The 24776-nt window shown below is 38.5% G+C and overlaps 1 protein-coding gene across 6 annotated transcripts in view; it reads left to right on the plus strand.

The window, feature by feature from the left end:
* Positions 1-1201: 1201 nt before the first annotated feature.
* The window catches only part of gria4b (glutamate receptor, ionotropic, AMPA 4b), a 164186-nt gene continuing 140611 nt past the window's right edge, over positions 1202-24776 (plus strand). For all 6 annotated transcript variants that reach the window (XM_052104069.1, XM_052104072.1, XM_052104071.1 and 3 more), the window contains exons 1-2: positions 1202-1437; positions 2357-2515. In XM_052104069.1, the coding sequence (XP_051960029.1) occupies positions 1350-1437; positions 2357-2515 (247 nt within the window). In that variant the 5' untranslated portion in view covers positions 1202-1349. The remainder of the gene's footprint in view (positions 1438-2356; positions 2516-24776) is intronic.

A 24776-nucleotide genomic window follows, 5' to 3' on the forward strand; every position in this document is an offset into this window, starting at 1 on the left:
CTTTACTGCTGTTTCTTGCTGTATTAGCTGATATTTTCTCTGCAATGGCTATGGTTTGGAGAACAGTGCAGCTGCGGTGCGCGTCAACTATAAATGCCTCGGGCCACAGAGAGCTGCGCGCGCAGGACCCGTTGCGGCGATAGACGAAAGTATAAACAAGGCTTTAGGCAGATCAGGACCTTGGACAGAGGCACTGCGGTGGACTTCGCTCTGAGCTGCGAGCACGCGCAAACACAGCGTCTGTTCACGCGCACTAAATGCCACGGGTGGATTAATCCGCGTAATTGATTTGGCCATTCAAATATCTGAGCGAGGACAAAAGAGTGGCAGTGACATTTAAAAGTCACTTTTGCGACTACTACTAATTTAAAGCCAATGTAGAAGATATTTGACAAAGAGTACAGTCAGAGGGCATGGTGTAGCTATATAGACATGAAACGCCTTTTTGTAGTAATAGCTTATTGACAAGTGTAAGATCGATGTGGTGTAGCCTACAAAACGAAATATCACTAACCCACTATTCCTCTTTCACAGAAAGTTTTCCTAAATCTTAAATAGCAGAGATTTTCAGTGAAGCTTTAAGAGGATAGGGGATAAAAGGATGGCATAGAGAGTGCTATGAACGCTATGATTTGTGAACTGTGATTTGTGGGGCTGAATAGATGAAAAACCAAAACTAAAAATGACTTAAATGGCCTTAGTCTCGTCTCAAAGACTAAATAATTATTGTAATGATTAAGATGATGATGGTCGTAGTGTCAGCATTTGTTTTGTATCTGTTGTTGGTTGGCATGCACGTTCATTTGTGAATTTCAATGCAAAATAAATAAAAGAGGTTGCATGGACATGTCAGATTTTTTTATGGCAATAAATAAATAAATAAACCTCGCTATCATTCAAATGTATCACACCTGCATAAAGCATTGATCCTCCAATTGCAAAAGCTTTCAACTTATCTTTTGTTTCATTGGGACAGTCCAAATGAAAGAGTGGTCTCGATATAACCAAGCTTCCACTTGGGTGAGGCACCACACTGTCTTGGAATATGGCATTGCAAGAGGAAATAACACAAAAAACGCATTGACAATGAGTGTGTGTGATGGTGGAGAAAAGGCGCATGTGTGACGAGTGTGTATGTGTGTGTAGTAGACACTGCCCACTCCACTGTCGCGCGCTCCCCCCATCTTGCTTGTGGACCGTCTACCTCCGGACAGAGTTGCACCAGGGTTCGTGCCACTGCAGGGGGAAAAAATCACCGGCAAGAATGGATTTCTAACATCGTTTTTCCTTTCTGTCCTTTACCCGACTGACGTCATCATCAATGTCTCTCACAATTTTTAACTAACAAAATGAGGATTTCTTGTAATCAGCTTTTACTGCTGTTCTCGTGCGTTTGGGGTCTCACTATGGGTGCTTTTCCGAGCAGCGTTCAAATCGGTAAGTACGGCGACGCTTCAAAAGGACACAAAGCTTCAGTGAGGTGCCTTAAATGTTTTTCCCTCAGTGTCAAATGAATGACAAAATATAACTGCCTGCATAGCGGTCAACTACGAAATGTCAGTGCTCAAATAATGGACGCAAGTTTTTATGGAATCAAATTATGTCTTTTTTTTTTTTTTTTCTTTTTTTTGCAAGGATAGTTTGTTATGTGGTTACTTTTTTATTTTTATTTTTTAGCTGTCATCCCAGATCAATGTCCTTGGTTACGGCACCACTGCAGTGCTTGAACGGAATGTTGTTCTTAGATGGAAGATTCAGTGTAGGACACAAACACAGTGAAAGTTTATTCGTGGATAATTGAACGCTTTGCTAAATCAAAACCATATGGGCTTATAATCACAAAGCAACTTTAATATCAATTCACCCTTTTGCACTCTGCCTCATCAATGGAAAGTGCCTTAATTTATTCCAATACTGCATCAAGCGCTGAGTCAGTCACTGTGACATTTCTGGTGCTAAAAGCTTTTATTATTTGACAGAAAATACGTAAAGTTTATGGGATGACTTGCAGTCTGAGAAATGAAATGCCTTAGAAAAGAATGCCAGAGAAATGTCATGTATGTGCATAATGAGGTTATTCGCTTGTGAAACCTCAGTGGAGTGAACTGCACTCATACATCTCTGACATAATTCTTGAATTTCAATATTACTCAGTGTGTTGTTCAGTTTATGCGTTTATGACCATACATCTCAAATTCTCCTTAATCAAATAACTGTTTTCCTATTTGGTGTATATGGTGCAATGTGTTCATTTTTCCCTCTTTCTTTCTCTCCTTCATTTTCTATCTCTTTCTCTCTATTTTCTTCTCTCTTCTTTCTCCCTGTCTTTTCCTGTATCTCTCAATCTTTCCTGCAGGTGGGCTGTTCATCAGGAACACAGATCAGGAGTACACTGCCTTTCGGTTGGCCATTTTTCTTCACAACACAAGTCCTAACGCATCCGAGGCCCCCTTTAACCTGGTTCCCCACGTGGACAACATTGAGACAGCCAACAGCTTTGCCGTGACCAATGCCTGTGAGTTCAGCTTGGAGCTGCATACTGTCATTTATATGAATGCTGTTTAATTAGTCAGTAAAAGATAGGACTGAGAGGAAGGTAGGGGATATTGCTCTTGGGGTTGGTTTGGAACAAGCTCTCTTTGAGATACCCAAGTCCTCTTTAGATGCTATATGAATAGGAATCAATTTAAAGGGGTAGTTCAACCAAAACATGAAAATTCTATCATCATTTACCTACCCACATGTTGTTCCAAACCCTTAGGACTTTTACTTCCGTGGCATGCAAAAAGAAATGTTAGCAAAAATATTAGTCACCATTCACTGTCACTGCATATTTAAAAAAAAAAAAAAAAATCCCACTATCATTCAAATGTATCACACCAGCATAAAGCACTGAGCCTCCAATTGCAAAAGCGTTCAACTTATCTTTTGTTTCATTCAGATGGTTTAAACTGTCTGACTCGAGTGGTCTCGATATAACCAAGCTTCCACTTGGGTGAGGCACTACACTGTCTTGGAATATGGCATTGTAAGAGGAAATAACACATTAAACGCATTGACGATAAGTGTGTGTGATGGTGGAGAAAAGGCGCAAGTGTGACGAGTGTGTATGTGTCAATTTAAAGTGGTAGTTCATTGCAAGTATTATATTGCATATTTTTTCTACACAATGAAAGTGGATAGTGACTGAGGCTGTCATTCTGCCTAGCATCTCCTTTTGTGTCCTATTAAATAAATAAAAGCCAAATTGGTTTGGTGCAACATGAGAGTAAATAAATAAGACATTTTCTGTTGTGTGTGTGTGTGACTTTCTTTTTTCAGCAAAACACAAAAAAAGATTTTTAGAAGAATATCACAGCTCTGTAGGTCTGTACAATGCAAGGGGATGTGATCTGCACTTTGACTTTTCAAAAAGCACAGACAATCATAGTAAAAGTAATCTATATGACTCCTGTGGATGAATGTCTTCTAAAGCAAAATGATTGCTTTGAGTGAGAAACGGACCAATATTTAAGTCCTTTTCACTATTATTGTTTACTTCCGGTTGCTCTCCGATGCATCCACAAGGGGTCTCAGTTCACACAGCCTCTCAGATCACTCTGTAAGCATGTTGGCATGTTCAAATGAAAGCAAAACCAATGAAGTTTGAGAACAGCATTCTCTTGTAAACATATTGTGCTGCACATCCTTTTGTATCATGTCAGTTATTGCGTGAACATGCCAACACGCCTATATCACGTGAGAGTCAATGTGGATTGAGTCCCATCATGGAGGTGCATTGGAGAGCAACCAGAAGTAAACAAATATAGTGAAAAGGACATAAATATTGGCCAGTTTCTCACCCAAAGCAATCGTTTTGCTTTAGAAGACATTCATTTAACCACTGAAGTTGTATGTATTCCTTTTACTATGATTGTCTGTGCTTTTTGGAGCTATAAAATGCTTATAAGCATCCACTTGCATTATATAAACCTACATAGCTGATATATTCTTCTAAAAATCTTTGGTTGTGTTCTGCTGAAGAAAGAAAGTCATTCACATCTGGGATGGCATGAGGGTGAGTAAATGATGAGAGAATTACATTTTTTTGGTGAAATATCCCTTTAAGTACATAGTAGTTAATGCATCTAATGTGAAGTGGGTCAACATTTTCATTCTTGGGTGAACTATCCCAGCTGATGAGAGTTGTACCTGTAATGAACTGAGCAGAAGTAGTAAAGAGTGGCCCCATGGAGTGTGACAGGGTCTGCCTGGCCCCCATCCAGCCAGCACTGGTGTCTCTTTGTGAGATCTGTCCTCCGGCTCTCCACTGGCACAAATACAGGCTAAGTGCATGTAGTGCACAGAGTGACACAATGTATGGTATATATATGTGTGAATATTCCCCTCCCCCAATGCCCTGAGCCAGGCACTTTCACTGTGTGTTCATGTGTGGAAATATTTGAATGCATTAATATGCACTCTGATGGCATATGTGCTCGCATTGCATAAACAGTGTTTGTGTATTTGTATTCAGATTTTGCTGTAATGCAGGCAGGGTCTGCCATAGTTTGTTTATGAACCATTTCTGGCATTACTCATGTGTGGTGCAAGTTTAGGCCTTTGGGCCAGAATGTAGTGGTGGGCGTTGGTTGTGTGCTCAACCCAGCGAGATGCACCGTGCCGGGGGCCATCTAGGGAAGCAGGGTCCATATTCTAGCAGCTGTAATGATGTCACTTACGGTACACCATACATTCCCAAAAAATTTTGTCACTTCCGATTATGCTCAGTTGCTCTACCATAGGGTCAGGGGAAAGCAGACAGTAAAAGTGCAGACTGTTCTTTGTAGGCATCTGTACTATACTGACAGGCACTGTGGAAATCTGGAAAAATGTTACAGGATATATGACAGGAAAGTTCCTATAAAAATACTATATTTTACCATTTAATGATAGATGCTGTAGTAAAGAGGGATTGAAATCAAGTGGAGGTAGAAGGGGGAAATAATGGTAACATGACCGAAGCTGGACTCAAACCTGCGTCTCTCATGTTGAAGCTTTTGCACTGACCACAAGGCTCCAAAAGAAGAGCCCTGTGTGTAAATACGCAGCTGGAAAAAGCACCTTATGCTTTAAAAAAAAAACCTTTGTCATCATTAGACTGATGTTTAGGGCATCGGAATTATCAACGGGAAATTATATGTTGGAGTCCAATTTGTCATCATGACATGATATGTTGGGGCCGATTTTCAGTTACTTTAAACTTAACAGTAGTTCACAGTGGTTATCTCCTGAGACCCGAGCGTGACTACGTACAATTTCCTTGAAATTCCATGAGAAACATAAAAAAGAAAAAAGAAAATATTTCCAGGAGTGTTGGTTATTCATGTTTTTGAGACGTTACAGACTTTACATGAGAAATAATTCTGATTCAAAGTAATGGCCAGCATCATCCAATCACTGCAAACAATGTACAAAATAAAATTAAACATTATAAATTCTGAATCTATGTACTGATTATCATTGTCCCATGTCTGCAAACCATGTTGAATGCTGCAAACATCATCTGCAGCCTGAAACTAAACTTTTGATTAGAAGTTTGTATTGAATGCACTTATCCCTATTTAGTGAATGGCTTAACCTCCAGTGTACTGTCTGTCAGCAATGGTCTCAGAACAGTTCGAAATGCAACTTATTTTCATCCTAACTCCATATAAAGCCTCTGAAAGCTAAATTTTCCAGCTTTTGGATACATTCATTGATTCTCAATGTGATAATCCTCAGTGAATATTGGATATGTTAAATGAAAATTAGCATAAAGTCCACGTATGAGGTCATTGTGTTTAAGAGCGTGCTGTTTCGTGATAAATTGCTCAAATTAAAAGAATTGCACCTCGGACGAATCTAGAAACTTTAATATTTGTCTCAAACAGGTTTCAATGTAAAAAAACTTAATTAGTTTTCGGACCATATGTCGTTTTTTTGCTGTTTCTTCCAAATACAAACTCCACTGTGACCGACACCAAGTTGTTTGGTATGTCGAAAATGTAACACTTTCTGACAGCACAGAGTCTCCCAAGCTGAGATCAGTTGGTTGAAATTATGCGTTGCGTATAGCGAAGCCAAAATACATTGTCCACACATGTGGATGCGGGTTCGCATGAGGTTAATGTTTAATCCATTGTTCTACTGAAGTGATCTGTTTTGGTGTTTTACAAGTCTTCCGATCACTTTGTGTTTAGAACTCAAATTTATGTCTTTATTCAATGATCACTGTACCATGGCATCCACCATAACAAATCTCACACTTGTTTTAAAATTAAAAAAGTTATAGTAACTGTATTTTAATCTGCTCGTTAGGTTTACTCATAGGGGTGGGATTGCGTATCAGAATATCTAAATAATAATGTAACATAAATAAAATTATTGTGACTACATTTACCTGTCTGTTACATGTTTTATATTGTTGATAATTGGTTAGGTTCAGGAATCGAGTTGGGTTAGGGTATCTAAAAACATATGATAGAAAAATCTAATATAACTACACTAATATATTATCAAATTGCATGTAAAACACATGAGATAATGTCTCAAGATTGACAGTGGCACCTCCCTTAGGAGACTAAACATAAGCTAGAGGAAGCTTTTGGCATCTTTATGTTGATGCACATGGACTCTTGCACAAATGTCCGTATTAATACCTAGGGAGTGAAAAAATGGGTTGATATTTCTACTTCTGTCAAAAACAGCATCATCATTTGCCCTTAATGTTTTAGTTAACATTACGTAAAGCTACACCTAGGCTTGAATCATTTTAAAGCTCTACATTTTCAGTGTCATTAGCATGACATTTTTTCATCACACCACCACATACCCTCATATACCCCTTATCCAGTGTCATAACATGCTGTGTTCTCCACACTCAAAGACCTGTCCCTGATGATAGATATGTCCACTTTGAATTATAAGAACGTATTTGTCAGAAATGTATATAGTCCATTTAACCTTCTCATCAGATTAAATGTGAACAGTGCTGTTGTGGTAATTCAAGCCAGCCTGATAAGTTCCTATGCCGTTACTGTGTATGAACAATCAGCTTCAGTTAAACAGATTAATTGCCCAGTCCATCACTCGCCATTTTGAGCGCAGTGTAAATCACAGCTGAGGAATGGAAGCCCTTGCTGTCTGCTTGTGTAGTTGTCACTAACAGGCAATCTAATGTGGTGTGCCACATACTCAGTGTCTCAGCCTGTCTCTTTCCTTCCCATCCTTCGGATGAGATGTTAAACCGAGGTCCTGACTCTCTGTGGTCAATAAAAATCCCAGGGCACTTCTCGTAAATATTAGGGGTTCAACCCCGGTGTCCTGGCCAAATTGTGGTGTGTGGTGAGTGTACTGGCGCACTATGGCTGCCATCGCATCATCCAAGTGAATGCTGAACACTGGTGGTGGTTGAGGAGAGTCCCCTGTTCACTGTGTAAAGCGCTTTGAGTGTATTGTCAGAACAAGCGCTATATAAATGTAACATTCATTCATTCATTCATTCATTCATTCATTCATTCATTCATTCCCCTGTGGCTGTATGCAGCTCTGTTTGCAGTTTGCTGCACACGAGGGCTTTAATTCCTCACTGGGGAGCCATTGTTACCAGTGGGGATGAGTTGGGTGGGTTCGGGATGGTAAGGAAAATTTTTAGCATAATATTGATTTATGTAGTCTCAGCTTCAGACAGTGTGCCCACAGTCTGTTAGCTGACCGCCTGATGCACATTGCACAAAAAAATGGAAAGCAATTGCCAGTCTGGCAAGCTTTAATCTGATTGACTGACAATTGGTTGATACGATGATACAAAACAAACTGTGGTTGGTCACTTTACATGTCACTCAGGTGGTCTCTTCCTGTTCTCGGACAGAATAAGGTGCATTTTGGACCAGACCTTGTTGTTTAGTCAAAGATCTGGCTATGCGAGACAAGTCTTATTTATTTGACCTCTAGGACAGCAGGCCAAGGGGAATTCTCTTTGTTGGGCATGCTTTCAAATTCTCGGCGGTGCATATGTCGACTCAGCAGCACAGTGGTGGTACAAGCTTCTTTTTGTGTAATTCAGTAATTGCTGAGACAAGTTTGTGTCCTACTGACATATCAGTGTGCATTATAGAATCTCCACATGGGCATATGCCCCTCTACAGTGAGCTACGCTCAACCTATTTACTCACAGCACATGAGTAAATATTGCTCTATACTATAAGCTCTGCAACTGGATGACGGGGCATTTGTGTTTTGGTTCAAATCCTGAATGCTGACCTCTTTATAAACGCCAAATGAGAAGATGACTATTAACATGTGCATGAGTTTTTATCTTTCTGCCTTAACTTTTTAAATTTTAAACATTCCTGTGATATACCAAATTATTTTTTAAAAATGCAAAAATGCCATGCAGACTATTAGTTAATATGAGGTCATAAAAACCGCATGCATAATAATTAGAATTAGAACTAGATGTGTTTTTTTTAAATACTTTCAGATGAAGTGTAGCATTTTTAAAGGTACTTAATGCCCACCACACCTAAAAATGTGCCTGAAATAACCTGAATATAGAAAGGTAGAAATAGCTCCTTAAGGTAACAAATGCAGGTTACCACTTCTCACAGAGTGCATTTATATAGCAGTATACCTTTTGAACCACTGTAATCTAAACTTTGGCAGCTGTGTGCTATTCGCATTTTAGCATCAGAAAGTATGTTGTTGAATCAAATAGTTGTGAAACTGGAGTATTAGTGTGCTGCTAGACTGAATCTAGATGAATCTCAATTAGTATTCCATTAACCTTTGCAATTTGGGTGCTAAAGTACTGTGCACAAGCCAGTACCCTTTAATTTATTTTAGTTCATTTAATAACACATCTCAGAGACACAATGCTCTGAACAGACTGTTAGAGGGAGTTATGGGAGGAGCTGAAATATTTTATTGAAGCAGTGTGAAAAATAATTTCTTCAGCAGTGCCATTCTTCAGCTCCATCTGGTTTTAAAATGTATGAACCTTTCAATCAGGCTTCTGTGACCACTGGAAGAGTCTCTTTGCTTTGTTTGGTCTGTCAACTGAGATGATTATGTGCCAAACAGACAGGGCTGTGTCCATATGTGCGTTAAAAGCCATACTGTCCCTGTGTTGCTCATCAAGCTCTCAGAAGGGTTTCCATTCCATGGGGTTTGGCTACCCAAAAAGCAAAACAGAAAAAAAGCACTTGCCAAGCATTGACGTAAATAGCCAGGGGCTAATGGGGACTGTTTCTGCAGATTGGATCTCTCTGTGTGAACAGAATCCATCGCGTATCACTGTTCCACCCTCTCTCACCTCTGTCTCATGAACAGAGTTTTGCAGTTTTTCAGCATGGTAACTATCTTTGTCTGTCTTTCCATCAACTTGTTCATTAATGCATAGGTCTTATATTTGCATAAGTCTCGCTGTATTTCCTGAATCATTACTGGCTTTCTGCAGCCATCTGCAGTGAGAGTGAAGAGCGGGTGAATAGTCTTGAGTGATCTTAAGATGTTTGCTAGAGAGCTGCGCTTCCTACTTGTAGCTCCAATTCTCCTGTTATTAACAGATTTATATCTGTATTGATGATTCGTCAATAATTTAAAAGGATAGTTCACTCAAAAATAAAATTATGCTATCATTTTCCTCTTATGGCATTTCAAACATGTATGATTTTTTCTCATCTGTGGAACACAGACAGAACATTTCAAGATTGTACTAGCCTTTAAGCTTTAAAAAGCATGCTATAGAACCATACAAGTATTCCATATGACTCATGCGCTATATTCCAAGTCTTCTGAAGTACCCAAATAGCGTTGTGTGATGAACAAATACAAATTTATGGCATTATTCACTGAAAATCTTTACATTCAACCTAGCAAGTGTAAAGAGCGATGAGTGATGTTGCATTACATAAAAAATATTAGTCTTATAAAATTTTATAATAGTCTTTTTAATATATTTAAAATACTTTTCTTTTTTTTATTATTGCATATTTGTACTGAATTCAGAGTTTCATGTGCATGGTTATAAAGAACACTGTTACAGAAATGTTTTGTGTGTTATCAATAAAAATGTATTTTGCTTCGGCAATTCGGTTGTCTACACTTTTTATGTGATATTTTACTACGAGCTTAGTCCAAACTAACTGGCCATTGTTCTTATTCAAAGGTTTGTTTGAAACAAACATCCTTACTGAAAATTCTGTCTTGGTGTGAATAGGAGTTTTCTGAAATCCTGTTATGATCAGGTCACAGCTGTTCTCAAGATTTTTTGTGAATTGTGACTCACCAAAAGCTATTGTATGACTTCAGAAGACTTGGAATATACTGTAGTTCACAAGTCATAGGTACCTCTTTAAAGCTAGTTTAATGGTGCTTTTGCATCCTTGTTCCCATACTTTGTAATCGCATGCAAAAGAACAACCCGGAAATGTTCAACATTTCTCCTTTTGTGTTTCAAGGAAGAAAGTCATACAGTATAAAAGAAAATAAGGAAAGTGTATGTATATAGGGTAATAAAACCAAACTTTGTCAATTTGTCTATAGCCTACTGTTGTTTGGATGGAATATCTGTTTGAATGTGTCTTATGTATTTATTTTTTGTTTGTCTGGAGTAAATGTGTATTTGTTTGTGTTTAAATGTTTTAGTAAATGGTTTTGTGTGCAAGTTATTTTTGCACTCTACTGAGTCGTTTTCTCTCCTCCCCGGAGGCAGGGCTCTGAACACTCTTTAAGTGTTTGGGACTCACCTCCTTATTAAGAATCTCAGGTGGCTGGCCCTCTGAGGATCCTGCAAAGTATTTTTGGGTTAGGTTTTATCCCCCAGCTTCAGTGGGCTCTGTTATCTATCAGGAGTTCCAGTGAGGATCTGTAAATAGTGAAGTAATGGAGGCGGCTGTTTTGGCTATTGGGAAGGTTGGATAGGAAGGAAGGCTGTGCAGTGGTGCAGGGTTTCCTCTAACTGGAGAATAATATCGCCAGACAGGGCAGAGAACGCATGAGAATCTCCAAAATTGGGAACGTGGAGAAAGCAATCTTTTACAGCAGGGGTTCCTAACGTTTTGTGTCAGTCGAACCATTTTGACCTATATATTTATTTGAAGACATTTTAAAGGAATGTTCTGGGTTTAATATAAGTTAAGCTCACTGGACAGCATTTGTGGTGTGATGTTGATTTACACAAACAAACAAAAAACAAAACAAAAAAAAGTTCAATTTGTCCCTCGTTTATGAAAAAAAGAAGAAAAAATCGTGGTTATAGTAGGGCACTTACAATGGAAATCAATGAGTCAAGTCCATAAATAAAACCAAAAGAAGTAAAAATGATTCATGTTAACATGATTTAGTGTAGTAAAATCAGCTGTAGTAACCTTATCTGTGTAAAGCTCTATCTAATATTACAACTTTTTTGCCATGATGACATAAGGCCAGGATATATAATCGGGAGCAAGTTACATTTATTTTCTGTGGTAATCAAAATTATGCTGTTGACTAAGCTTAACTTGTGTTGAATCCCTGGTTGGGAAACACTCTTTTAGAGTGCACACAGATACAGACACAAATACAAAGATACACATACAGATACACACAAATTAATTGGACGTTATGTCCTCGCATTTATACTTGCTGTTCTGACCTCCCAGAGCAGTCTTTGAAAAAACTATTTTTTAAAATAAAAATTCAGTACTTCCCCTTGATTAAAAAAATGCTTGTCTGCCCCCCAAAGCATTCTAGAGAAATCCTTTAACGAACGTGTTTGCAGAGGCTAAATATTTTCTATTAATTCTTTTCAGTGGGCTCTGCTGCATCTATCTTTATGTAGCACCAAGTATCTCCACAGATTAAAGCATTTGTACCTGCCTCAAAGTGTTCACTCCAGTGAGCAGCTGTCTCCGCCGAGGCCGGGATGAGCCGATAGTTTCGAAACCCTCTGTACCACGTTCAAAGACCCTTTCTCTCCCTATGGGATTCTTACCTAAGGCATCTTTTCCTGTCCTTCAAGCCGTGCTTCAGAAACATGGCGGGGCAGGAATGATGGATCACCTTAGAACTGTGCACAAGGACAACAGGCAGGCAGGAGGGGTTGTTGCTGGGGACAGAGGCTGCCCGTCAGCTCTCCTCTGGCAGGTCCAATGCTTTGTCAGCCTCCTTTCATCATTTTTGCCAGTCGATCAGATTGTCACTACAGGGGAAAACAGACACAAGGTCCCCTTGCATGTGCTTGTGTGTTGGGGAGATATAGATGTTGAGAGATGCATGTACAATGAGTCTATCTATGTGTTTAGACTTGTGAAATCATGTTTAATGAGGTCTCTTGATTTTCATCAGTACAATAAATAATATTTCTCCAATTATGGTTGTATTTACAAACACTGAATGATGTTGAACAAATTATTTCTTAAAAATAATTTGATTCCATATTCTTAAAAATATGGTCTATCCTGGCTTATTTCAGTTCCTTTTAATGCTATTCTTCGGAGGGTGAGAATGGTAATATGATCCCCTGATCCTCAGTTATTTTGGTTTGCCCTGTGTCTAAAAGAATCAGCAACTGAGAAATAATAAGATTGGGTCCACAGTGTTAATGTGATTATTTCTAATGTTGAGGATCAAATGTTTTGAAAAAGCAGCTAATGAGATACAGGAAGGCATGTTTACCAAGTCTTTTGTTACTTTAAATCCATTTCTTTTAGTCCATTTCATTATTATCTTTGAAGCAATCTATATGCTATGTACTCCTTTTACCCTTTAGCAGATTTACATGTTGCACTGCACAGATTTTTGTCCAATCAAATGCTCTCTGGAATGCGCCCCTCCCCTTGCAACCAATTGGCAAACAGCAAAAAGCCTATGGCTATTTAAAAGAAAATAAATTCGTTTTTTATATTTCCCACCGAAATGTCTAGTTTCAGTAGGAAATATGTCAACACAAGTAAACTTTGCTCGTCAAATAGCAAAAACAAATATCTGAAGGCATTTTTGCTTTGAAGTAAGATTTATTTGTTGTTATATTTGTCACTTGCTGTATGTCACCACCATGATGTTTGATAGGTCATGGCCAGTAACCCCAACCACAGACTGTATCAGCACTACATGCCTCCATCTTTATATCAGTCACCTACCTCTGTGTATGAGCAAGTCAGAGAATGATGGAGAGGTGTAGACAGCAGCTTAAAAAGCTGTGGATGGAAGGATAGGTAATGACAAAGAGCTGACACAGGAGAAAAAGTGAATAAGTGCCTGGTAGTGAGAAATGGCACAGTGTACAAGACCAGACAGGTTTATTATTTCAGGTAATATTTGGAAATCCGTGTTATGTATGCTAGAATTTTTATATTTTCTTTGGTCTTGGCTCTGTTGAATAACAAATAATAACACCAACAGGGAGTTCTGTTGACTTCTCATTTCAAAAACCTAACATATCATGTTCTATTGAGATTAAGGCCATATCCAGACTAATCCATTTCAGTTTTGTAACTTCCTAACTTTCCTAAGTATGCGGTTTTGGAAAGTGTTTTCAAATGCCCTTTTTGTGTGGATGATAAGCATTTTCAAATGAAAATGTATGTGTGGACATGGTGTGGCTTTACTGTTTTTATGTTTGGGGTCCCAGAGCAGACTGATCTCAAAGTTAAATCAGAAGCAGTAAGTTTACTTTTCTTTAGCTGAAACCGGAATGTGCTTGCCAAAAATACAAAACACTGGCCCCAGTGGTCAAAGCGTAAGTGTTGTTAGGCATATGGGCATGTGTGAGTTCAATTTTGCTGGTGGAATGTCCACAGAGGGGTGCCAAAAGCTAGTTGTTTTCATCTGCACAGGCTGTAATACAGTTAAGAGAAAAAATTTATTTGACCCTTTCCATTGCCCTTTATTTGACCCTTTAGTTCTGGTACTTCCCCCTTCAACTTTATAAATGAGAGCTATTAAGAGGAACGGGAAATGTTTCCCACTCTTGAATTCCCACAAACAAAGGAACCAGTGTGGACCATTTTGATTCTGAGGTTGTTTGCATGCCCGATTTAATAGCCACAATAAAACAGATGGATGACCCCAGGATCAGTGCTGCACTTTTTTTAGGGCTGTTTTACACAAACCGTGTCTTCAAGTCACGTGCCCAGTGCTGCACCCTTAAAGGCACCTATGAGACCCATCACACAACCCTCGCAAACACATAAAATGTGAAACAGACCTAACCATCAATGGAGTAAAATTTTTATATTAGATGGAAAATGCAACCTTCTATTCGTGCTCATCACTGACTATGCAAATGCAATTACCTCCAGATTTTTGTTACTATAGATTTTACTTTACGTATAGAGAGCGGCGGAACTACAACACTGTATCGTAATTGGGTCATTCTACAATTCGGTGACATTCCGGCTTTGAAATTTTTGAAAAATAAAACATACTTGTACAAGTTTCTTCACGTTTCATCATTAGAGGGACATATTAAAGATTGTATTAGTCATACTGGTCAAGCTTAATTACTAAAAAATTTAAATGGGCAGCATCAGGGTGGACAATAACAGGATGGACATTCAGTGGATAAATCAGTCACTACATTGTCTGTGACTGGTATCTAGGAAACATGTTTGTAAAATAATATTTTATGAATTTATTTCTGGTAACATAAATACTGTATATTGAAATTTAATTTTCAATTCTATTAATTTCCCATATATCTTCCCATAACAGGGTGGACATGTTATGCTTGACCACATATGACTAACACCACAAAATAAAGGAACACATAAATAAAACTATAGAGCTATAAACTTCAAATAACTCAAAGTAATTTGGTTGAATGGGTGATGTACACCTCCAGTGTGTGTGTGATGTAATTTCCTAACATACATTATATCTTCAATGAAAGGTCATAATATCATGACATAACAAGGTGTGCAATAAATCAATGGACACAATAAAACCCCCACTAACAGTGTTAAAATTACACATTTTATGAATGAATACATGTTAGTGAGAGAATGTAACACTAAATTCTTAACTGTTAGGGGCGGGGAATGAATTCCCCAGAACTGAAATGATAATGCACCAATTACAACAAAGAATCTCCAGTTTCACGTAACAACATCCAATACAGTTAAAGTGAAACTAATACAACAGTATATTATGGACTTCTCAGGCAGCAAAACAAGTGGGTATACTGAGGGTATATGCAAATATCGATCCTTAGAAGTCGTTATACGCAAACAGCCCTGGGAAAAAAGTCAGCATACAGTGTAAACGTTCATATGGCTCTTGCTACACCACTGCTGTGCTCTCCACTTTGCGCCAATCTTTTAGCCACTTTAACACTAATTATTATGAGTACATTTTTATGCAATCACACATTAAACTGTTAAAAGTGTTTTCTGTCAGGTAAAAGTACCCCCCCCCCCACCCCCATTTTTAAGCCTTTCTTTCTCCTACCTTGTTGAATTGTTTACATAACAACCCTTTCTCCTGACACTCATAAAGGGGTAGGGGAAGGTGTTGTGTGAACTCTGCTGCTTACCATTAATTAGTCAGCTTGGAGCATAGTAATACTAAAAGCATCTCTTGTGTACTGCCCCGATCTTTTTCCTCTCTCTCTCTCTCTCTCTCTCTCTCTCTCTCTCTCTCTCTCTCTCTCTCTCTTTTTTTTTTTTCTTGGCAGCAGCATTTCTATTTTTCTCTCTTCACTAAAATTAGAGTGGAAGCTGCAATGAAACAGTAATTTAAAAGGGGAATGTACAAATAGGTCATCACATAATATGGCGCTTTTAATTGAAGAGACTGAGTAAGAGAGATAGCGAGGGCAATCAAAGTGTTTGAATAGTGTGAACAGATCTGAATGAACAGAAGTTGCTGCTCTTGTCTGCTCCATATGTATGAGTCATTTAACATTGCCCTTCCTGAAGTGCACATGATTTCTTTAGATTTCAATCTTGTATAAAAGCATTGGATTCAGTGTTGCACACTGTTACTCATAATCTCAACAGAATATATACAAATTCAAGTTTATCTATAAAGCACTTTAGAAATAACAATGTAGACTGAAATTGCCTAAACTGCCAAATAGGGCTATTTGATCTGTATATTTAATCATAATTATATTTATTTAGTATATTTAAGCAAAAACACATGAGCAAGAGTGCTGTACTGAATATCAGCAGGCCACAGGTCATCACAGATGTTCTGCTATTTATTCAGTACAACTGCTTGATTGCGAGAGTACGATAATATTGCTTTTATACAGAAGTGCAAGAAGTTAATATTGAGTATCTTAGATTTTAGACACATAATGGCTAATTATGTTGTCCCTTTTGGCTCAAATAATGTAAATAGTTCCAAACAAAGCCAAAATCAGATCATTCGTTTCGAGTTGCAGAGCAACAGACTTACAGCCACGATAAAACCATGACACTGAAAATGCAGCTTGTCCAAATAATTTATAATATAGTTTTTAAATATTGCATTTTATATTGATCTAATTTAACTCCCCATTTATCATTTACTTTATGCTTGGGCTAAACGTATCAACAAATGAATACAGTAAATACAAACCATGTAGTAATAATGAGGCTAGTCAACGCAATACCTCTGACCTCTTTCTTGCAATTTGGTTACTAATCACCCTGACTTATTATGTTTTGCAACTCACTGTATTAATAAAAATAAACCTTATGAGAGTAGAGCTTTTGTAACTAAGCTCAGAGTTGGTCCAATAAGATATCAGGGGAGAAGTTTGGAGAGATTTTGCTGTATCATCCTTACACAAGGCATCCAGGTGTCTCTTCTGCATGGTAATCATCTCTGTAGTTCATTTTAATGCAGCATAGACAATCCTAAATATTATCATCTAATGGCATCATCCATCATCCTTTATATAAAGCACCATCTCTTTTATTTATGATGTAACTTGCACATTCTGCCATGGAACGCTTAAGCGTTTTGAATCAATTCCGTGCGTTCAGTGTGCTTGGTCATTGAGGGATATGAATTAATTTGTTCTTTTGAAGATCCCACAAATTGCTCTCCCAAGTCATTGCACTGCATTGATAAGCAGCCACTGTCTTTCGTTTTAGGTCACAACAAGGTGAATGAACGATGAGAATTCCCAAGTGATCCCAAGTGCCCTTCACTCACTAAATCAAACCACTAAATAGTGGCATTGCAGTAAATGTGGACTGTGAGGTCTGAGATTTGAGCCCCTGGTCTCTGTGCAGCCATCCTTGGTTTTTTTTATTACAACTCGTTAATCATTAGGTTCCTTTATTTGATTACAACGTTACATTGTCAGCTTGGTTTCTGTGATCTGTTTAATATGTACTGTGTGATGAGGACCCACTATCTTTGTGCATAAATGTGTAATTCGTGTACATACTGTAGAAATATATATATGACTCTAGACTGCTGAGTTTATGAGTCAACATATCAAAAGGAAGAGCAATGGCCTCCACGCGTTCCAGGTCTACAGTGCTTTGTCATCACAGTGTAGACAAACGAACAGCTGCTGTGAGAGGCCTGCGTTCCACAGCCATGCTGGACTTACGACGCACAGCCACTTTCAATTATATGGGTTGTAAGCAGGGCGCCAGGCTGTGTAGAGATGGGTGCTTTCCAATTACACGGCAGGGCTCGACAGCAGGGTGAATGAGCTGCAGCCGAATACACAGACATGCTAATGTATTTTCTGCTCTAAGGAATGCATGCAAGGGTGCCATGACCGATCACACAACTGGCTTTATCTGGATATGTTTAATATCGAGAATAACCCTCTGTGCTGTAAATCATTCTGTGGAATAAATCTCTCTCTTGGCTAATGAAGCATACAAAATGATCATACAAAACAAGTCAAATAATCACAGTTTATGTTTGATCATTTTTAAGTTGTTATAATTCTCTACTGAGATTTGTTAGTGTGTTTAGTAAGTAGTTGATTTGTTTAACATGAGGTTTTTGCTCCCTGCTTGAAATGAAATGAGAAAAGATCTAATCTAATGAATTTAAAAAGTGCATTTTGCAAGTACTACTTGCCAAGTTCTGTCTAATTTTATTTCTAGAGTAAAGGGTTAAGGCCTCTGCATACTTCCTTTGAATGAATGGGTGTGACGGCATTAAGAACAAAATCTGGGCAAAAAGTTGGTGTTTTTTTAGTTTGTTTCAATAACAGCTTGGCAGTGTGAACTTTAAGGAAAACTTCCATAGAGAAAAATAAATGAACCAACCAACAATGTTCTTATGATTTTTCTTAAGTGTAACCCTTTACCAAAACCTAAACCTAACCATGATTTAAATTGTAAAATAACTTTTGTGTACCATGGAAGTAGGAAAACGTTGAGTTTTGAACGAGACATGGGAAGTGTATTACTGGTTATTGGCATACATCATAAATTTTTATTGCATAAATGAATTAGTCACATTTTCTTTCATAAAATAACATGTTGGCTGTATTGTATCAATTTGATATTCTATTTGTTGATTGGGTGATCTAAAAGTTTAACCTTTTTTATGATTTCACCATCTCTATCAAAACAAAAGTTGCATTCAAAACTATTTGGCTCAAAATTCTGAGAGGGCGTACCCCTCTGCTTGAATACACATGATCACTCTGGTTACTCAGAACATGGTGATGTCATAATGGGGCTTTTTTCTATGTCAGTAATCTGTTATGTTCTGCCCTTAAGAAAGAGCTGTCAATCAAAGCCTTCCTCATAAACATTTTTACAAAAAGGCTCGACCTGTGCAACAAATGACCCTGTCAGATTACTTTCTGTCTCACAGTCGTTCTCCAGTTCTAAGGGTTGACCTCAGATCACAGCAAGAAACAATACAGCAATACAAATAAGATGTGTTGTATAATGATTTCAGTTTTTCATCCAACCACCAACTGACTACAGCCTTTAAATATATTTGAAATAAAAATGTCTTCCTCTTATGTTGTTTGATACCATATGAAATGTTATTTTGAAAATTTTTAAAGAATGTACTGGTCACATTTTCATGTTCAATGACAAACAATATCAATGACTTTGAATGATTTCAATGACTTCTGGCTTAGGAAGACTTGGAATATAGTGCTTTTGTTCTCCTTGAAAGATCCCATCCGCATAATTGTTATTGCACGCAAAAGAATGACCAGTATATTCTTTAAAATTTCTCCTTTTGTGATTCATGGAATATAAAAAGTAATATGGGTTTGAAAAAACATGAGGATGAGTAAATAATGACACAATTAAAAATAAGGTGAACTATTCCATTACATGTTATGGTAGAACAAATAATAATTTTAAACATTACAACAAAAAAAAAATTATTATCTATTCTTGTTAATAATTGTTTTTCAAAATGAAGATTACTTCTTGCTTCTCTCCATTATTCAAACTCAGCACTCAGCAGCAGTCTTAGCCACAAAGATGTGGCTTCTTGTTAGATATGCATGTTAGAGCTCATTTAAAAAAAATGGGGTAGAAAATATATGGCAAGGAAAACTGGCTTTCTATATTAAGATAGTGTTATGTGTGTGTGTGTGTGTGTGTGAGAGAGAGAGAGAGAGAGAGAGAGAGAGAGAGAGAGAGAGAGCTGATGAACATCTATAATGACGTAAGTGAATCTGTGTTTGTCTGTACTATGGTGTGCATGCATGCAGTGCAATTGCAGGTACAAAGAGCCTTCCTTTTAGAGGTGTATAGTGCTACTTTTAGAGGTGTATTGAGTGTTTCCATGGTGATGGGGCCATTTAGTCAGGGCCGAAGAGGCAGCAGAATGCTAATAGGTTGAGTCAGTCACCTCTCGCCAGCCTTAAGGCTGAGGTGCAGGTGTTAAGACAAGAGGATCATCGGGTATTGCATCTTTCTATGAATGCACATTTTAGTCTTCATATCCAGTTTCTTAAGAGATCCTTTCCTTCTTTGTCCAATGTGTGTTGTTAAACAACATTGCATGTTAAGGGGAAGTGGAGATTCGGGGTTGTACCGACTAGTTGACTACTTCTGCCATTAGTCAGCACATTGGGTCTGTGTCGAGTAATCGTTGATTGCATAACTTAAAGGGATAGTTCACCAAAAGCAAAAATTCTTTCATCATTTACAGACACGCATTTCAAACCTGTATGACTTTCTTTCGTGGAACACAAAAAATGGTAGAATGTGTCACCATTCACTTTATGGTCAAAAAAGTTATGAAAATGAATGGTGATTTAGACTAACATACTGCCTAATATGTCCTTTTGTGTTCCACAAAAGAAAGTGTTGCCTTTTCAGACTGGTAGAAGTCACGCCCTGTTCCATGTAATCAATGTTTATTTTTAGCACAGCTCGCTCGGTTTTTAAAAGAGAAATGCTATTTGGATAAATGGGTTTTTATCATTAGTCACAGATATAAGAATAAGCAACAGCAGGGCCAGACCATTTTGTACTGGGCCCATGAATAGTCGTCACACAGTTAGGGGTTGACATAGTGCTTTTCTGGATCAGTGGAGTTCCACTAAAGACTGACTTATACTCCCTGGTCTTTGTAAAGCTCCGGCTTTGTGTGTGTTTATGAGCTTAGTCCAGTGGTACAGAGAAAGATAAATTCTGGGCCCAAATGGTGTCGATAATGCACGTTACAGTCCATAATGAGGTCACAGGCACACTGTCTGGTCCTGATAAAGATTTATAGAGGTTGTGACTCATTGAAGTCCTTTTGTATCCAGGACCACATTGTGCAGCACTTCCATCGCTAGACATAAGTCCTTGCTGAGAGACTGGTGCTGGGTTGCTCTAAAAACAAATCACTATTGCTACACTTGAATGAGTGTAGCCTTGCAGTTTACTGTCTACATATAAAGTTTCCTTTTAGAAAGTAATTAGTAACAAGTAATGCAATTACTTTTGAGACAGAGTAATTAGTACAGTAATCTAATTACACTGTAGAATATGTAATTATTAGCTAGTAATGTATTTCTTTTTTAGAGTAACTTATCCAACACCCAGATCTGCACAGAATACAATAGAACTCTTCACATGAATCACACTGGGGACTTGGCTCACAATGGATACCAATATAGTGTGATGTTAGCAAGTTGCTAAGCAATCGACATGACATAATAGACAAATATTGGTTAAATTATACATAGGGCTGCATAGTTAATTGAAAAAGTAATCAAGATTGCAGTTACGGCTCTTGGGTTTAGCTAATTGTGAAAATTGTTGATTACAGCATTCCATTTAAGACTACTACTACGGTTTCTGTTCTTACAGGGACATGCACAGGGGTTGGCTACAGTGGCCCAAGCCACTGCCCCTTTTTCCTCCTGGGCTGAGGTGCCCCTCTGGAGAAAGTCATTTAATTTGCATACATTCATTTTGCAGATGCTTTTTATCCACAGCACCAAAGCAATTTATACAGTATATGATGAATAGAACAACACTGCATGATTACATTTTTTTTATTTTTGGTTTATGCAAACATGCTCTAGACGACCGTCTTCGGCTGCTGTGCAGTGTCGCTGTTTTGCAAGGCAGTGGATCAGGAGCAACAGAGGGAGGGCAAGAGGTGTCCTAAGTTGGTCCGATGCTTGACACTTGAGGGGGTCCAAATGTGTTTAAAACGTGCATTGTTTACAAACATGCTCACACTCATACACATACACATATAGCCACACTCAGAGACACACACATTCCTGTACAAAACAGACATGACAAATGTAACAAACATAACAAATAAACTAAAATAATTTTGTTATGAATGATTTATAAGCATGAATGCAAAATGTATAAGCATGAACCTGTGAATGCAAAAGATGTATGCAGATTCTGAATGCAATAGGATGGTTAAGTAACCATGGAATTTAACTGCATATTGTTAAATAACACCAGGTCTGTGTCTTGTCTTTCCCACTGTTTATAGCACCACACCTATAGACACATGATAAAGTAGATTGAGACAGAAAGAGATAGAGCAGAGAGAGGCTGCGAAAGGGAGTGTTTCTTTGCAAAGCTAGATTCAAAGCACCAGCAAGTAAGCAGGTGAATCATGATGAAAATACATAGCAAAAGATCTTTCAATCTGTGTCTCCAGTATTTTCTTCAAAATTATTTGCCATAGGAGGTAAAAATAAACTAAAAGTTTAACTTTATGTTTGACAAATTTTTCTTTTTTTTAAATAAATCTAATTAGTATACAGAATAAAAGTACAGATATATACATTATTTTACACTTGTTATATATTTAGCACAATAATATACATAGTTCCCTATCTGTCAATCGCTCAATGTTGTGTCAACATAGTGACACTAGGGGTCGCCCTTGGGAGCCCCAAACACTTCTTATATCTGAGAAAAGGCCAATGGGAATTGGCGAGTGGAATTTGCATGCCACTACCCCGGACATACAGGTTTAAAATGAGCTGGCTCGCAAACACTCATTCTGATTTTCTCTTCGGAGCCAAGCGGTTGTGTTTCAGCAAGCTGATTTCATCGACCAATCTATTCACCTTTGCAAAGCTTTTGGATTTACGACGCATTATAGCGGCTTCTCCCCTCTTGCATGGGTGGAGTGCAGAGAATGCCCCTGGGCACTTCAGCAGTCAGAGTATATTCTTCTTCTAAAAGAGTACATATTTTTGCAAATAAAAGAGTACATTTCCTCTAAAAGAGTGGCACTCACGGAGAGTGTCTTTTTAAAGATGCCTTTCTGTCTGTGTGTAATTCCTGGTTGTGGTCGTTATCGCTCCAATTCCCATGGCCACGATCACTGTCTAACTTGCTTGGGTGTTCCCCACACGGAGACAGTGTTCGTGGACGGGTCATGTTCTCACTGCGAGAACGTAACAGTGGCAATGTTGCGGTAATTTTTCCTTCGTCAGAGGCAAAAGCCACCCCATCGGCTTGATAATTGGTTACTGGGCCCGGAACGCTGCTCACGTCTGCTTCCTGCACTGGTTCCTTTCATCCTGAAGTTGCATGAGGAGCTCACAAAGTCATGGCAGGCACCTTTTACTGCCTGAACCTGAACTCTTAGCTCCTCCACTCTCACTACCCTGGATTGTGGGGCTGCTAGGGCTATTCAGCAATTCCCCAGGTGGATAAGGTGGTTGCAGTGCACCTTTGCCCGCAAAACAATGGCAACTGGTGGAACCGTCCGAGACGCTGTAAGGCATCTGGCACCCACGACCAGACCTCTGGAATCTCCATGTCTGGCCCTTGGACGGGATACGGAAGACCTAAGTGAGATTCCACCCATGGTAGTAGACACGATCACTCAGGCTAGGGCTCCTGTATGCCTTGAAGTGGCGTCTGTTCACTAAGTGGTGTTCTTCCCGATGTGAAGACCACCAGAGATACACAGCTCATCGGTGCTTCCCTTCCTGCAGGAGAAACTGGAGGGGCAGCTGTTTCCCTCCACCTTGTAGGTTGACGTGACCACTGTAGCGGTGCACCACAATGCAGTTGACGGTAAGTATCTCGGGAAGCACAACCTGATCATCAGGTTCCTTAGAGCCATGGGGAGGTTGAATCCTCCCAGACCATGCCTCATTCCCTCATAGAATCTCTCAGTTGTCCTGCGGGACCTGCGGAAGTTCTCTGTTTGTGACATGCCTGGAGTTTGTTCTGGAGACCCCGACCGAGATATATGCCCAAGTTTCTCACAACCCGTTTGGGGATCAGGATCATGAAAATGTCCCACAAGGACATTATATATAATGCTGAAATATAAACCAAAGCAAGATCATGCTTATTAATGCCTACTTTAGCTATTTCATAGCTTTTAAAGTCCTGCGTGGATTCTTATTTCAGTGTAGTGAAACAGTTTTCAGTGTCGAAAGAATTTAGATTATTAGTTCTGAACTGCAGTACCACTGCTCTCTAAATGCAGAGTATGCAGCCTAGTGCGCAGGGCAACAACCCCAGTTGTGGAACACTTGCTGTGCCTGAACCTGCCCCCTGTCCACTAAATAGTAGTGTCTGTCATTTTGTAGGATTGTCTGAACTCTGAGTGAGCCACTCATTCCCTAATTATGTTCACTCATTATTACCCACAATGCATTCTAATCTCAATGGTTCATTAACCACAATCCACCATGGGGAAGAGCTGGGAATTGAATGCTTCCTTCACTCCTGCAATGTTTTCTTTCATGCTGAATGTATTAAATTACTTTTTTAAACATTATTAATTGATTAAAATAACATAATAACATATTTTAAAATGTTTCAAATAAAACTCTTTATTTGATTAAATTTGTTAACTCTTTATAATAACACACACTATATATTAAAAACGACAAACATATTGAAGATTTAGTGTATTAATATATAATTTAATATACAAAGGAGCATGTAAATGTAACATGATACTACCCACCTCTGCATGTGGTACAGCTTGCCTGCAATATAAATGATAAACTGCAAACAAGCAATGCTACAAAACCAGAAAGCTCCTGTTATAATCAACTAGACATAGACACAGTGTAAATAATGTATTTATTGTGCAGTGTAGACAGCATACACATATACATAGAGACTATGGCATAAATTTGTGAAGTTCAGGCATGTAACTCTAGGTGGTGCAAACTGATAGGTTCCTTGAACTTGTTACTTGTTAACCAATCGGCTCGCTTATGTGACACATTAAGCCAATAAGCTGATTGATCCTTAGGCATGTAATCGGGTAGCCAATCAACTTGTGACTCTTCATCTTTATCTAACATTTAAATAGCTTATTTTGCAGAAAAGGAGGTTACACTGCAGCGCGCTGCGAGAGTTCTTCTCTGAAACCCACCTCCACCCCAA

This window comes from Xyrauchen texanus, chromosome 34 (assembly GCF_025860055.1).
Source record: "Xyrauchen texanus isolate HMW12.3.18 chromosome 34, RBS_HiC_50CHRs, whole genome shotgun sequence".
Taxonomy (NCBI): Eukaryota; Metazoa; Chordata; class Actinopteri; order Cypriniformes; family Catostomidae; genus Xyrauchen; species Xyrauchen texanus.